Source organism: Mesoplodon bidens (assembly GCF_964165515.1).
Source record: "Mesoplodon bidens genome assembly, contig: HAP1_SCAFFOLD_989, whole genome shotgun sequence".
Lineage (NCBI taxonomy): Eukaryota > Metazoa > Chordata > Mammalia > Artiodactyla > Ziphiidae > Mesoplodon > Mesoplodon bidens.
Window position 1 is genome coordinate 6,138 of NW_027672057.1, and position 16,353 is coordinate 22,490.

Sequence of the window (16,353 nt, forward strand, 5' to 3'; positions counted from 1 at the left end):
CTCTTTACTACTGAAATATAGGGTAATTCTCCACATTTCACTCTTTCATCCAGTGGGTTTCATTTGTTTTTTTGTGTTTTCTATATGAAATCAAAGGAGCAGTGAAGGTTGACAGGCTTATAGGAGGGTAAAATTGACTCACCTACCCCCCAGCAACTTGCAGCCTTATAACTTGTATTGTTTTTCCATAGAAAAATTCATCTTAAATTTAACTTTTGGTCTACTTCTGAAGATTCTGTTGGGCAGAAGTCATGGGTGTATCTGTGTTTCTGTGTCCTTGAGATTCAGAAATGCCAAAGGTGTTCTAAAATTCAGGAAACTTGAGTGTTTCTGCATGATACATAAAATGTATCATACTTTGGGATTTTTTTTAAACTTTATTTTTGCATTTCTGCACATCTCAATACTTTTGTTTTAGTTAAAATAACTTGTTACTGTAGAGAACTTATATTTTTTTTAAATGCTGGCTTATGGAAAACCTTTGTACAAAACCGATCCTCTTTTTAATGGGCTTGGCATCATTGTCAAGTGCCTTTTTGATTCCTTTCGACGTGTGCACGTGTGACAGTTGCTCTGTAGACCTTTGGTGCATTTGATTCCTTGTTTTCATGCTTTGTCAACCGTAGTCTTCGCCGCAAAGAAGCCTGTAAGTAATGGAAGGAAACACTCTGCTGGTAAAGAATGTTACCCTCCTGAAGCGCTACCACCTGGAGTGTCTGGTTTCCGGCCATTGTGTCCTGCAGAAAGTGCAAAAAGCAACAGGTAACCTGTTTGCATTCCCTGTCTTTTTCAGTCATTTAGAGTTCTTTATTTTGGAACTTGTATTATGTGGGTGGTCTCTGGTGCTTTGTGTAGAGGAAAAAAGGTAACTCACACATGGCTTCTGCCTAATGAGCCCTCTAAGGAAGAAAAATTAAAAGTAATTGGGAGTTTCAAGTTGTTTCTCAAGTGTCACAACAGAGGTAACTCCGTGGGAGTCTTGAGGAGACTAAAATGATCACCAATTGTGCATGTGAGGAAAGTTTGATTAAAGGCAGGTGTAGTTGAGCGAAGCCCTACAGCACAGAAGTAGGAATTTGGATACGTACGAATGGGAAAAAAGACATTTTAGGCATGGGAAATAGTTTAATGCAGAATGGATGAAAAATATGCATTAGACCTCTTCTAAATCAACTGGCTTATTAACTCAGTAAATCAGATTTAGTGAGTCAAACCAGCATTACCTGATTTCTTATCCAGGGGATAGCTGTTCATAGTAATTTTTGTCACAGAACAGTAAATAAAATGGTTGAATTATAGCTTTAGGCTTGCTAAGTGAAATAGATGGCTCTAGATGATCTTCAGGTGACTTACTTGGTAGTAATCAGGAAATTGGGGATTAACAATTGCTTAAGAAAACAAAGAGAATTGATTTTAAATAGTACTTGAAGTAGTTCCTGTGTAAAATATCTGTTCAGTTGCTCATGTTAAATGGATGTTTCTAATCCCCACTGGACAACCGACTACTTTTTTGCAAATGGTAATGTGAATTGCTGTTGCATAAACTATAGTGTTGAATCCCCAGTGTTTGCACTTGAGTTTCACAGCTCTGTGGTTTCCTGTCTTCTTCCTGAGACACTTAATTGCAGGTCCATCCTCGTCACACAGGGTGGTAAATTAGAGAACGATTAATATCACCATTTAAAGAAGAGAGACTGAAATCTCAACCATCCTGAACATAGGAGCTGAAGGGGCCTCTCAGCAGTTCAGAGAGTTATTAGCAAGCCAGTAGGCTGAATTCTGTTGTGTTTTCTCCGTAGCAGAGCCCTCCAGGTCCTTGTTTTGAGCTTATTTATTTTTATACACAATTCTGTATGGATACTGTTCATACTACTAAATAGTTGTATTAACTGGGTTTAACTGGTGATGTATTTACATGAAGATCTAACTTCGTTTTGTTGCTATCTTTTTAGGGGCTTTCCATTCATCAAAGCTGGTGATGTACGTAATCAGTTGGTGGTGTGTAGCTATCATATTTATGATATATAGGGCTTGAATTGGGAAAGGTGGATGGTCATTCTTCTTGCTTTTTAAACTGACAGAGCCTTCCAAGAAGCATTTCCCTCTCTGAAATAAATCCATGTAAAACATGTTTGGTCGCTCTCCCAATGCAACTGTGTAGTTGTGTGGATTTGGCACACAACGGGCAGCCTTGTGGTGATGTCTGTAAACAAGGAATCCTGTTTTCCAGTCCGCAAAATCAGCTGTTACCCAGTGAAACGAACTTGACTGCCATTTCTGACCCCTCACATGGAGCTGTCATACTCAAGAATGTTCACATGTTTTCAAGAAACGTTGTTTGCGGGCTATATGTACAAATTCCTGATCTGAAAGCCAATATAAAGCAACATCTCCCAAACCTCTGCTCTCTCACCAAGGCCACACACATTCCCTCGCTTATGGCCTCGTGGCAAGCGAATACTGTCAGTATCAGATTCTCCTTCCCAGTGGTCTTGGGAGACTGCATAGTTGCTCTGTGAAAGGCACCACTGCTGAGGTTGAGAGAAGAGCATCTTGGGTGTCAGTCCTGGCCTTGCATTCCCAGAGAGAGGGGTGTGCACCTCGTTCTCCTGTTAGGGTTTTCCTATGCTGCAGGGTTTGCTGCTTGTTGTCAAAATGATGTCCTAGTGACTTGTCTTCTGCGTGGTTATATAATCCCAGCACAGTTCTTTATGATCTGTAGACTTTTATGGGGTTGTGGCCAGGTCAGTTTTTAAATGTTTGGAAATGTCCTATTGAACAACATTGCAGTGGCAGTGAAGCTTGCTGGGAGAATTGTTGCCGTAGTTTTGGCTTAAGGGTGGTGAGAAGATGAAATTTTTGATGGGTCAGTTTTAGTTGTGTATGTGTATGTGATTTATTTTTTTAAATTCTAATGTCTTATTCACAGCTTAGATATGTTGACTTTCTGATTGTTCATCAGTCCCTTTACTGATGTATTTTCCTCTGAAAAACTACATTTTCTTCCAGACTGTTTTTGTCTGATGGTGAAGAATAAATTTTTCATTTGCAGTATAAAGTTGATCTGAGAAAAAATGTTTACCTTGGATCTTCACTTGGCTTCTGTGAAAGAAACGTAATAAAATAATATGGGCAATTCCCATTACTAATCCTAACCACATACAACAGAGGTCTGTACAGTAACATAGCAAAAATAAGTTACTGTACTTTTACTTAGTCATTGCCTGTTTTACACTAAAGAGCAGTGAGAGACATTTATAAATAATGATACCTCAGATCACTTTTGTTAAATGTCCTCTAATATTTGGATATTTGGTATCTGGCTTGTGTTGTCTTTTATGCAATCTTGTCTTCTTTCTTTGCACTTTAGTTTAACAACTCTGTGGTTTCCTATCTTCTTCTTGTGACACTCAGGTCCATCAGAATTTCCTGTGACGGTGACAGTAGGGAGTCCTTCCTCCTCAGAAATCGAAGAGGTCGATGATTCCTCAGAACGTGTTCAGGAGGAGCCAGAGAAAATCCATTTGAAACAAGAAGCATTGCAGGTACAAAGTTATCACTTTAAAGCTATAGAGAAGATTATTTTTCAAACGGAAGGCTGATTGCAACACAGCACAGCTTGTGTGAGGGTTCTGTTTTCTCCTCCCACCTGCATTGTATCCCCTTGAATGATTCCTTAAGCTTAGACCAAGGTGAATGGTGGACATTTGAACTCTAAGAAATTAAAATCAAAACATGTTGTTAGTAATATATTTTCCTTTCCTTAGAACCTTAGTATATTAGATTTAGGGAGAACCTTAGTGATCATAAGATAAGGAAATTGAGTTCTGAATGAATACAGTCAGCTGATTCAGTGCTCTTGTTTTACAGATGAGAAAATGGACAGTTCTAGTTGAACTCTCTTTTTATAAGAGGAAAATATGGCCTCATTTTAAATAAAAGTAAAGTTGAAAAAAGTTTTGATGTTGATAGTCTCCTTTCCTAAAATCAAAAATATCAAGAAGCTACATTCTATTACCAAATAAACCTGACCTCTAATGTCATTCCATACTTTTGTTTGTATGGACAGAAAAGAAAAATTGATTTTTATAAGAAATTTTTGCACCTCAAAATTAATATATTTATTTTATTTCAACTTTAATGCAGAGCTGAACATTTCTAGTAAATAAAGGAACACCATTTGTGGGGGACCTTGTCTTTGTGCTACAAAGTCCATGTTTAATTTTTTTTAATTATTTAATATGATTTTCTCTTCATATGAAACATGACACTTGACAGGTTTCAGAACTAATTATCCCGTTATTGTAGGACTATGGGAATTACTCTTTGATTTTCAAAAGAGTTAGGTTTTTATTTTTTAATTAAAATTAATGATAATATAGAGAAATTTTAAGAAAAGAACTTAGAAAATTATGAAATGTTAGAGTATGAGAAATCTATAGTTCATGTAGAGTTACTCCCTTTCGTTTTATAAATGAGCACCTACAATTTGTAGAACGTAAGTGGTTTATTAGTAAATGGCAGAGTATGACAAGACCCTAGAGCATCTAACCCGCATTCCTTGTCATTTTAGTTGTGGTGTATTCATTTCCTTCACGAATAGCCCACGAGATTGTATTTGTAAAAGCAGTAATAGACAGTGGGGAAGTCCAAGAAGTTTAAACACTGGGACCACAGAATAGCAGATTCAGAATGCACTGAGAACCCTTTTAGCTCATCTCTGTTTCGACAAGACACTACAGTGATGGTATCAAAGTGTTTAAGTATATATGCCCACAAAAATCAAGAGATTTCAACATAGTTTTGAAAGACAGAAGACAAGTGGAAGAGTGTGAAACTGAAGCAGTAGAACAGAGGAAAAGCATCACCTAGAATATGCACAGGGACCACGTGCAACTGAGGAGGATTCTGACCCCACCTGCAGAAGTAGCTCCGCGCTTTGATGCGCATGTAGGAGAGAGTGTGGAGTTAGTTAAAAGTGTGACTGAAATAGGGGAGCTCATTGAAGGGTTGTGTTTGGAGGAGTGGACTCCCAGCCCCGCCCTCACCCTCCTGAAATGAGATGATTTCATTTTGAAAACAGTGAAACTGGCGAGAACTGGGGCAGCTAGTGTGAGTTTTTACACCCTAGAAAATTGTGTTTGGGGGAGATCCTATTACAGTTACTGCCCGCTCTTTCCTGCATAAGAAGCCAATCAACCGTTGACTTCAGGGAGCTTTCTGCGCTCATTCTTAAATAGAAAATAAGTGTCATTTGCCTGTTAGTTGAGTAAAGCTTACAACATGACAGAGGGGGAAAGAGTGCAAACATATCCTAGTAGGACCAGGGACAATTTAGGGAACAGAATAATTTAAGAAAAAACCCTAATTAGTATCCTGAGAGAGGTTTAAAAAGAGCTAGCAACTATAAAATAAGACTAGGGTATTAATGAAAAGGAGAATGGTCAGAAAGCAAGAGAGGTCTCCTGGAAATGAAAATATGGGTGCTGAAATAAATTCAGTAGGAATTTAAAAAATTTCTCAGTATATAAAAAAGCAAGACACAATGGAAAATGTGATAGAAATATGTTAGAGAGGCTGCATCTGGGAGATCCCACATGTTACTATTAGAAACTCTAGACCCAGAAAAAAAATAGAGGGAAGCTGTCAAAGGGCAACAAAATTCCCCACAGCTGAAAGTAGACATCAGGCCTCAGATTGAAAATAGTTACGCAAGATGAGCAAGAATAGACTCATACCTAGGCACCCTTCATTGTGAAACTTTCAAATACTGAAAAAATAAATTAAAATAGAATAAAATACTGAGAGGATACATCCATTCCAGAGAGAAAAATACTGGTCACCTAAAAAAAAAGGTTACAATCTGACTTTATCATACTTGTCATGAGCACCATGGATCCTGGAAGGCATTAGAAAGATACCTCCAAAGTTTTTCAGGCACATAATTTTCACCCTAGGGGTTTGTATCCAGCCAAACTATCAGTCATACGTGGAGGCTGAAGAAGATATTTTGTACCCAAAGAAATTTGAAAAATTGACTTTCTGTGCTACACCTTAAGCTATTTATAGACATAATCCAGCAAAATGAGGCAATAAACCAAGAAGGAAGGTAATAAGGGATTCAGTGCAGATTGCAGCTAGTCTAGAGTGGAGAGGCTTCTATTGATTGTGTGATTGAGAGCTTATAAACACCTTGAGGCATATTGTACTTACTAGGTGTTAGGCACTGTTGGAAGGGAGGAGGGAGAGGAAGAGGAGAAGGAAGTTGAACTCCAGAGGAGAAAAGGCTATACGGACATAAAACTGAAGCACACTGAACTATGGTTGATTTTTAACCTACTATTGGTGAGGAAGGGAAGAATCCACTTCAACTTGACACTATAGATGTCCCCCTTTTCAGTGACACACAGGGGTAATGACCACCTATCTAATTTGTTGTCCAAACCGGAACTTGTCCAAACTCCTTACACTTCAATAGTGTAAGGAGGCACTCTAATGCTGTAACATCAGGACAACAGGTATAAACTGGAACAGCCCAAGGCGGCTTGGGGTATGTGGTCACCCTGCACAAGGGCAGTGACACTGGCACAGTATGGAACGAGGTGTAGTCTATACACAGAGACACAGTACATCTGCAGTGGGCAATATTAATTTCATTGTAATAATGGCAATACTGCCTTGGTTTGTAGCTTTTATTGTCAACGTGCATGTAATCACAAATAACTAAAGTAAACTATACTTAGTATGTATTAGTATTAACTTGGTATGTACTGAAATGTATTGTGTACTAGTATGTACTTAGTATATATTAGGCTCTAAGTGTTTTTGCATATATTAACTCATTTAATCCTCTGAATAGCCTTATGAGGTTGGTGCTAATATCATTCCCACTTTTGAGAACAGGAAGCTAAGTCAGGGAAGGAACTTGCCCAGGCTGTACCTAATTTAAGGTTGGATCAAGGCTTTGAGTTCAGGCTCTCCGCCTGTTCTCTTAAACCTTACTCTGTACTGACTCTCAAATAACAGAAGACTTAACTGCACATAGAACAGAATATAAATTTCAACTTTGACAACGTAAAAGCTAGGTTTGGAAGGTAGACAGGAGGTAGAAAAAAGGGAAGATGGTATGAATGTCCTCATTTTACAAAGCGTGACGTTGAGAGAGTTTCTGGTTGATCAACAATGTAGGTTTTTAAGTGTATGACTACAAGTCAGAGATCATGAGCAGTGGAATAACTCATGATGACATAACTTAGCAGTGTGGACATAGGAAAGAGTGTAAAGGAACTAAACCCTTACTTATTAGTAAGTTAGAAAGTGAACAGATAATGCCTCCAATTTAGTGAGAAAATAGTCATGGAAGAGTATTACTTGGAAATGGAGAAGAATTCAAAATAACAATAGTTGGACTTCCCTGGTGGCACAGTGGTTAAGAAACTGCCTGCCAAGGCAGGGGACATGGGTTCGAGCCCTGGTCCGGAAAGATCCCACATGCCACGGAGCAGCGAAGCCCGTGCTCCACAACTATGGACCTGGCGCTCTAGAGCCTGTGAACCACAACTACTGAGCGCACGTGCCACAAGTACTGAAGCCCGTGCGCCTAGATCCTGTGCTCCCTAACAAGAGAAGCAACCTCAATGAAGAGTAGCCCCCGCTCACCGCAACTAGAGAAAGCCTGCATGCAACAACGAAGACTCAACACAGCCACAAATAAGTAAATAATAAAATAATAAAAATAATAAAAATAATAATAAAAATAACAATAGTTGATGTAAACCTCATAAAAAAGGAAATCCATACAGCCAGTAAACACAGAAAAGTGTACGACTTCATGAAGTAATAAGTGAAAAGTGAGTCAAAACCAAGGAAACTACATGTCAATCAGATTGACAAATACATAAATAAAAAGTCTGGTAGTATCAGGTATTGTAGACCTGAAGTACTATGGGAATCTTCTACCCTGTTTATACTGGAGTATAAATCGACACAACTACTTTGGAAAGCATTTAGCACTCTCCATCACCTGAAGGTATATAAATAGCCTGTGAGCCAGCAGCCCTCACCCCCGCCCTGTGTAAATGCACCAGAATAACGGGTACAGCAGGATTCCTGTCCATGATTTGCATTAGCACAAACTGAAAACAAACCAAATGTCCATTAAGAGTCAAAAATTAAAGATGATACAAATAGATGGAGAGATATACCATGTTCTTGGATTAGAAGAATCAACACTGTGAAAATGACTCTACTACCCAAAGCTGTCTACAGATTCAGTGCAATCCCTATCAACCTACCACTGGCATTTTTCACAGAACTAGAACAAAAAATTTCACAATTTGTATGGAAACACAAAAGACCCCGAATAGCCGAATCAATCTTGAGAACGAAAAATGGAGCTGGAGGAATCAGGCTCCCTGACTTCAGACTATACTACAAAGCTACAGTAATCAAGACACTATTGTACTGGCACAAAAACAGAAAGATAGATCAATGGAACAGAATAGAAAGCCCAGAGATAAACCAACACACATACGGTCACCTTATCTTTGATAAAGGGGGCAGGAATGTATAGTGGAGAAAGGACAGTCTCTTCAATAAGTGGTGCTGGGAAAACTGGACAGGTACATGCATGTAAAAGTATGAGATTAGATCACTCCCTAACACCATACACAAAAATAAGCTCAAAATGGATTAAAGACCTAAATGTAAGGCCAGAAACTATCAAACTCTTAGAGGAAAACATAGGCAGAACACTCCATGACATAAATCACAGCAAGATCCTTTTTGACCCACCTCCTAGAGAAATGGAAATCAAAACAAAAATAAACAAATGGGACCTAATGAAACTTCAAAGCTTTTGCACAGCAAAGGAAACCATAAACAAGACCAAAAGACAACCCACAGAATGGGAGAAAATATTTGCAAATGAAGCAACTGACAGAGGATTAATCTACAAAATTTACAAGCAGCTCATGGAGCTCAATACCAAAAAAATAAACAACCCAATCCAAAAATGGGCAGAAGACCTAAATAGACATTTCTCCACAGAAGATATACAGACTGCCAACAAACACATGAAAGAATGCTCCACATCTTTAATCATTAGAGAAATGCAAATCAAAACTACAATGAGATATCATCTGACACCAGTCAGAATGGCCATCATCAAAAAATCTAGAAACAATAAATGCTGGAGAGGGTGTGGAGAAAAGGGAACACTCTTGCACTGCTGGTGGGAATGTGAATTGGTACAGCCACTATGGAGAGCAGTATGGAGGTTCCTTAAAAAACTACAAATAGAACTACCATATGACCCAGCAATCCCACTATTGGGCATGTACCATAAACCATAATTCAAAATCCATAAATTCAAAAAGAGTCATGTACCTAAATGTTCATTGCAGCTCTATTTACAATAGCCAGGAGATGGAAACAACCTAAGTTTCCATCATCGGATGAATGGATAAAGAAGGTGTGACACATATATACAATGGAATATTACTCAGCCATAAAAAGAAACGAAATTGAATTATTTGTAGTGAGGCGGATGGACCTAGAGTCTGTCATGCAGAGTGAAGTAAGTCAGAAAGAGAAAGACAAATACCGTATGCTAACACATATATATGGAATCTAAGAAAAAAAATGTCATGAAGAACCTAGGGGTAAGACAGGAATAAAGACACAGACGACCTAGAGAATGGACTTGAGGATATGGGGAGGGGGAAGGGTAAGCTGTGACAAGGTGAGAGAGTGGCATGGACATATATACATTACCAAACATAAAATAGATAGCTAGTGGGAAGCAGCTGCGTAGCACAGGGAGATCAGCTTGGTGCTTTGGGACCACCTAGAGGGGTGGGATAGGGAGGGTGGGAGGGAGGGAGACACAAGAGGGAAGAGATATGGGAGTATATGTATATGTATAACTGATTCACTTTGTTATAAAGCAGAAACTAACACCAAATTGTAAAGCAATTATACTCCAATAAAGATGTAAAAATAAAAAGTGTAGGCTGTTTTTATTATTGGATGCAAGCTAGTGATGCTGTAAAAGCTTTCAGCAAGTATGTGTTTCTTTCTTATATAAAGCACTGCCATTAAGGCTGCCCTAATATTTTTTAGATTACATTTACCTATAGATTACTTACAGGTTCAAATCTACAGTGGAAATAATTTTTTTTTTTTTTTTACTAGTTTTGGAATGATGTTTTTAAACCAGTTCCTTAGAAGACTCCTATGTGACCCACACTAGTAAAATATACCTTCAGGTGCCTCCTCTGTCTGTAGGCAACAGCAGTGTAAAATATGTAAACAAATGAGTGTCCTTGTTTGCTAAAATTTAATCTGTTGATCATGTTGTATTATTGCTCTTCCCCAAATTCTCTCTCTCCATCAGGTAACATTCCTTATTATTAGGAAGAGGAAGTTCCTTAACATGTTATTTCGACAGCATAATTTACCCAGATGATGGTCATTATGATGATGCTTCATTTGTTTTTGATTTATTTTACTTTTTTTGATGATGCTTTAGATTCATTTAGAGTCCACCATTCAGAGAGGAATAGCTGGCCTACATTATTTCTCATACTTATTAAAAATTGCTGCATTCCCATTTGTGAGTTTGTTGAACGACTGGGTAGCATACCTCTTTATAAAGCTAAAATGGAGAGTAATAAATGAAAACACTCCCTAGCTATACTATTGATTTAATTGTTTATTAAAATAACCTCATATTGGACTTGTATTTTCCTCTTAGAAAATTGGCAAAGTGCTAATATATTTAGTTTAACTGGACCAAGTACATGTCTTATTTAACTTTGATTCCCCAGCACAAACTCATTTATTAAGAATAAATGCTTGGGACTTCCCTGGTGGTGCTGTGGTTAAGAATCCACCTGCCAGTGCAGGGACACGGGTTTGAGCCCTGGTCTGGAAAGATCCCACATGCCGCGAAGCTGCTAAGCCTGGGCGCCACACTACTGAGCCTGCGCTCTAGAGCCCGTGAGTCACAATTACTGAAGTTCACACACCTTAGAGCCCGTGCACCGCAACTACTGAGCCCACATGCTGCAACTAATGAAGCCCATGCCCTCTAGGGCCCATGTGCTGCAACTACTGAAGCCCACATGCATAGAGCCCCTGCTCTGCAACGAGAAGCCACCACAATGAGAAGCCTGCACAGTGCAACGAAGAGTAGCCCCCGCTCGCCACCACTAGAGAAAGCCCATGCGCAACAATGAAGACCCAACGCAGCCAATAAATAAATAAAATAAAATAAAATAGAATAAACAGTCGAGAATATTGGACTTTATTTTAAAAAAAAGAGTAAATGCCTGTTGAATCGAATTAATCAGCCAAACAGTAGACAAATGAAAGTTGTGGTTAATAAGATGGGCCAGACTGAAATAGTATTCTTGTTGAGAAGCTTGCTTTAATCACCTTCTTATTTTCCAGCCTTATATAATCGTGTATTAATGTGATAGAATATTTCTCATATTGAGAAAATAATAGTTTTGTATTACGCTGAATCTGCCTGGGAATAAAATAGACACCTTATCAAATTCAGTGGAGGTGTCATGAGAATTGATACCTAAGGGTTGTTGTGGGAACACATTTAAATTTTAAAAATATACAAGATTTTTGATATTGTCTCATGCCCACTATATTGTTTGGGAATAATGCAGTTTCAATTTATAGAATTGCAGCATGTATTTTAGGGCTGGAGAGAAACTTGATAAGTCCTACATTGAACCTAAAGAGGAATGCATTGCCATAAGGTGCTCATTCAAAAATCAAATAATGATGTGAATAATGTTGATCATCTCTACTGGAGGAAAAACATGCTACACATTAAACACATTACTTATTATATATTTATTTAACAATCTTGGACTTCATTAATACAATGTTTTATAGTATGTATGCCTTATTTCTTTTCTTATAGTTAAATGTCTGAATTCTGAGAAATTTCAGCATGCTTTGGTGAGAGGAACAGTCATCTTATTTTCAAAAAGATGCAGGCACAGACTGTTTTTGACCAAAAGGTGTATTACTGACCAAAATTCAGCCATCTAGTCTGGAAAATAAATGAAGAATTCTGCTGCTGGTGAGATGAATACATAGGTAGAGGGAGGTGAAGAATATAAACTACTTAGCAGCCTTAAACTTTCTCTTGACTTTGATATAAGTGCTGGAGAAACATCAATGTTATCATTCCCAGAGACCATTCATTTAGAAATGTAAATTAGAACAGATGGAAAAATACAGTGTTGGGAGTTACCTATCAGGAAACAAAATGGATGTGTGTGATACCTACCCACTGTCATGGTGAGGGCCCTGCATTACACTTACTGTCTAAAGCTTACTGTGCTGAAACCTTCACAGCAAAGGTTCCCGTTCCTCATAATGACCTCTAAGTGAAAGTGAATGAGGTTTAGCTACCAGGCATGTGCTTCTGGAACAACACACGAAGGGCCCTATTTTTTTTTTTTAACTTTATTTTTATATTATTTTATTTTTTGGCTGCGTTGGGACTTTGTTGCTGCATGCGGGCTTTCTCCAGTTGCGGCAAGTGGGGGCTATTCTTCATTGTGGTGCATGGGCTTTTCATTTTGCTGGCTTCTCTTGTTGCGGAGCATGGGCTCTAGGTGCACAGGCTTCAGTAGTTGTGGCTTGCGGGCTCTAGAGCACAGGCTCAGTAGTGTGGCACATGGGCTTAGTTGCTCCGCGGCATGTGGGATCTTCCCAGACCAAGGATCAAACCCATGTCCCCTGCATTGGCAGATGGATTCTTAACTGCTGCGCCACCAGAGAAGCCCACAGTGGGACCTTTTAATGTTGTTTCCAAAGCTATTTTCTTTGGAATACTGTTCTGTGAGATTTGGTAGAAAAAGAATCCCATGATCAGAATGTTTGGGAAACACTGAATATTTTATCCCCACGTTATACATTCAAAATGTATATTTTTTACATCAGAGATAAAATTCCTAGAATAAACAAAAACTGAAAAAACAAAACAAAAAATCCTGCTAATTCGATTAATACAAGTTTTCCACTGAACACTTGTGAATGTTTTTGAGGCACTGGCTGATACTGAACACAGTCTTGGGAAGGTTGATCTAAGGAATTAAAATTCTGTAAATTATGAGGAAAACACTTTTAGGTGAGAAGAGATGCATATGGTAGCAGGCTTCAGTATTCTGTATTTCCATTCGGGAAATTGTTCTTATTTGATCCCTTCCACCCTTGATCCTTTTTCCTTTCAGTGGACTCTGTAGTAGGGATAAAGGGAAAAATGTCATTTACTACCTTAGAAGAGCTATTTACTCTAGTGTAAATACAGTGGAGGCTGGTAAAAGTGTGTTGATAATAGGACATATTAGCTTAGGTTCTCTTGGTAGCAAATAACAAAAACTAAATCAAAGTTGGATATGTGAAACCCAAGGGCAGAAATACAGCCAGGCTCAGGAAAGGTCTAGGAAGCAGCTATATCATTTCCAGTAATGTGATCGCCGAACTGCTTTTCAACAAAGGGCGTCTTCCTAATGAACTTCAAAATGAGCTCTGCTGCTTGTTGGAGTTAAAAAAATATATATATATATATATATATATATATATATATATATATATGTTTATACATATATATATGTATACACACACACACACACAAGCATGCATATATACATATGATACAAAGAAAGAAAACATATATAAGTGGATGTTTTGTTATTACAACATGCATGCCAGGCATTGGTGACCATGGGAGGTCACCTCCGTGTTTCTGAGCAAGACAGCCTAACACTCATTTTTCCATTATCACTGTTGCCCAGAGTGAACTTGTCAAAGAGATACTCCACCATTCAGACTTCCAAACCCCTCCACCCCCCATCTTGCTACTCATACTTAACCATTAGTATTTGCATAATTAATGCACATAAACATTTCAGGTGAAACTGAAGACACCCTTTATTTTAATTCCTGCCCAATCCCATTCCCTTCACTTGTTCCCCAGAGGCAACTGCAATCATGATTTTCAGGCTATGGTTCTATACTTTCACTATGCACATGCACCCACATTCACCAGGTACCCCTACCTCACCCCACGCCACCCCAGTCTACCCCCATATACCTACATTATTTATAAGGGGAAGACTGATTTTGTGTTTTCCAGGGCCCCATGGAACACCTTCTCCCTCCCACTATGGAGATCCTGAGCTGCATCTGGTTGGGGTATGGCTGTGTTCAGAAACTCCTGGATACCTGTTTTAAAACTTAAAAAATGAGAGATTTGCCCACATGAATCAACCAGAGACCTTTATTTATTTATGAACCAATAACTTTATTGGAAGAAATGGAAAAACTGGAAGAAAAAAACTTAAGTGATAAAGTCCAGGAAAAGAGAGTCCTGCCCTTGTTGCCAAAAAAAAAACAACCAAAACTTAAGTGAACTTCTTCTGCAAGGGCACTCTTGCCGTCTGCATGGCAGGCATGGTGACCAGGGCTCTGGTCACCCCGTGGCTCTGGGGAAGTCCAGTCCAGGCTCAGTTCTTCTTGTCGCTGTCGCCCAGGGTGAGCTTGTCAAAGAGTTACCCTGCCAGCTCGACGTCTGGGGCCCCCATCATGCTCAGGGTGGTGACATGACCCTCCAGCTGTCTGATGAGCGCCACCTACTGGCTGAGGTAGTGAGTTGCCAGGAAGTGGAGCAGGTGGGGGTCGCACTTGTCGGTGGCCAGCTGGTGCAGTGGAGCAGGCTCCGGGTCGACCACTTGCTTCTCCAGGAACAAGGCGCACTTCATGGCCTTGAGGCCGCTCTTGCACTCGTCACTGACTGGCTTCCTGATGTCTTGGAAGTTGAGGCGGCCCCCCGCGCTGGTTCTGCAGGCGCTTCAGGCCCTGGGCCCACAGTGGCGCAGGAAGAACCGGCTGAAGTGCTTCAAGGCCACGTCGTCGCGGTGGAGGTAAAAGGCCGCGGCCAGGCCCACGAAAGAGGCGTGGAGCTCCAGGGTGAAATGACTGTTGACGGCGGCCTCGCAGTCGGCGTGGTAGCTCTGGCGCACCTGCGAGGGCGGCGCGGGCAGCATGGTGGGTGTGAAGGCCAAGGTGAAGGCGAAGCCGCGGGGCCTGCGGTACCTGTCTCGGAGTCCCTTTCACGTGATTTAGCAATTTCCTTCGTCTTGGGTAAGTGCAGACTTCTCTTTTGTTTGTCAGAAAACAAAAGGCTTAGGTGTATTCTTAGAGAAAGAGCTTAACTGTGTGGATGTATTTATCCCCTCCAGCCTCATTTGTCCTTTCACTGCCACTCAGCAAGCATTTTTTGTAACGCCTCAATTATGTTGTATGGAATGAGCCACAGTGGTAGGAAATACCATTGATCTCAAATTATCTTTCATTCATTCGTTCAGTAAATATTTATTGATTACTTAATATGGCCCAGGCACTGGTATGGGATTTGGGCATATATTAGTAACAGAGAGACAAAGTCTGTTCCCATGAGGTTTGTATTCTAGTGGAGAAGCAGACCAAAACAAAACAAAACAAAAAACTACTGTTTTTCTCCCTTTCTTGTCTCCAGTAAATACGTATAAGATATTACACATGTATATGATATTAAAAAGTCAATATTTTCTTAGAAGTTAAGGATGTTATAGTGGAAGACATAAGACCAATCTAGGTATTTATAATTAATTAATTCAACAGCCATTTCTAGACAGTATTCCAAATATGTGTAAAAATATTTTGTGTTTGACTCTGGAGATACACAGAAGAATCAGACATGGTCTCTGTTCTCAAGGTACAAGAAAGAGTGATGGACTGTTTTAAGTGCTCTCAATGGTTTTAAAGTTTTTGGATAAAATAGCTGTTTTCACTTACAGTTTTATTACCATGACTTTGACTAATGTACTTTTTTGGGGGGTCCCTTTATTTCTCTTTGAAAACTCATGCTGTGCTATAATCATTGTTTATGAAGGAAGCAAAGGATCAAATATCAACTGTCACTTTGTACACTTATCTAAGCAATTTTAGAGGCATTTAATTGTTGAGTCTGTAAAGAAATAGAATAATAACAATGTCTATTTGATAAGTTGATGTTAATGATAGGATCATACATTAGAGATGGAAAAGAACTACATGATCAGTTTCTCAGTGAGATAAAATTGTATTCTATGTTTGCTTAACACCAGTGTTTAGTCTTAATATAATTGCAATCTTTCAAAATTTTCCTTGGAATAGTCCATTGTAGGCTTCACTGGAAGAATCTATTTAAATAGAAGAAATCTTGATTTTGTAGGACATTTTCTCCTTATGTCCCAAGATCATTTAATAATTAATTTATCTGGACAACTTTACTCTTCA

At 39.1% G+C, this 16,353-nt stretch overlaps 1 protein-coding gene and 1 pseudogene across 2 annotated transcripts; one reads left to right on the plus strand and one right to left on the minus strand.

Annotated features, from left to right (window-relative positions):
• Positions 1 to 653: 653 nt before the first annotated feature.
• LOC308610657 (uncharacterized protein) lies at positions 654 to 14,275 on the plus strand (the record flags this gene model as incomplete). Its single annotated transcript, XM_081259715.1, has 3 exons — positions 654 to 762; positions 3,415 to 3,545; positions 14,171 to 14,275. The coding sequence occupies 3 exons, from the start codon at positions 654 to 656 to the stop codon at positions 14,273 to 14,275; spliced, it is 345 nt and encodes a 114-aa protein (XP_081115841.1).
• A 265-nt stretch (positions 14,276 to 14,540) lies between these two features.
• LOC308610658 (ferritin heavy chain-like) lies at positions 14,541 to 15,080 on the minus strand (annotated as a pseudogene). The gene has a single exon. The product of its transcript is annotated as a ferritin heavy chain-like (transcript).
• Positions 15,081 to 16,353: the final 1,273 nt, after the last annotated feature.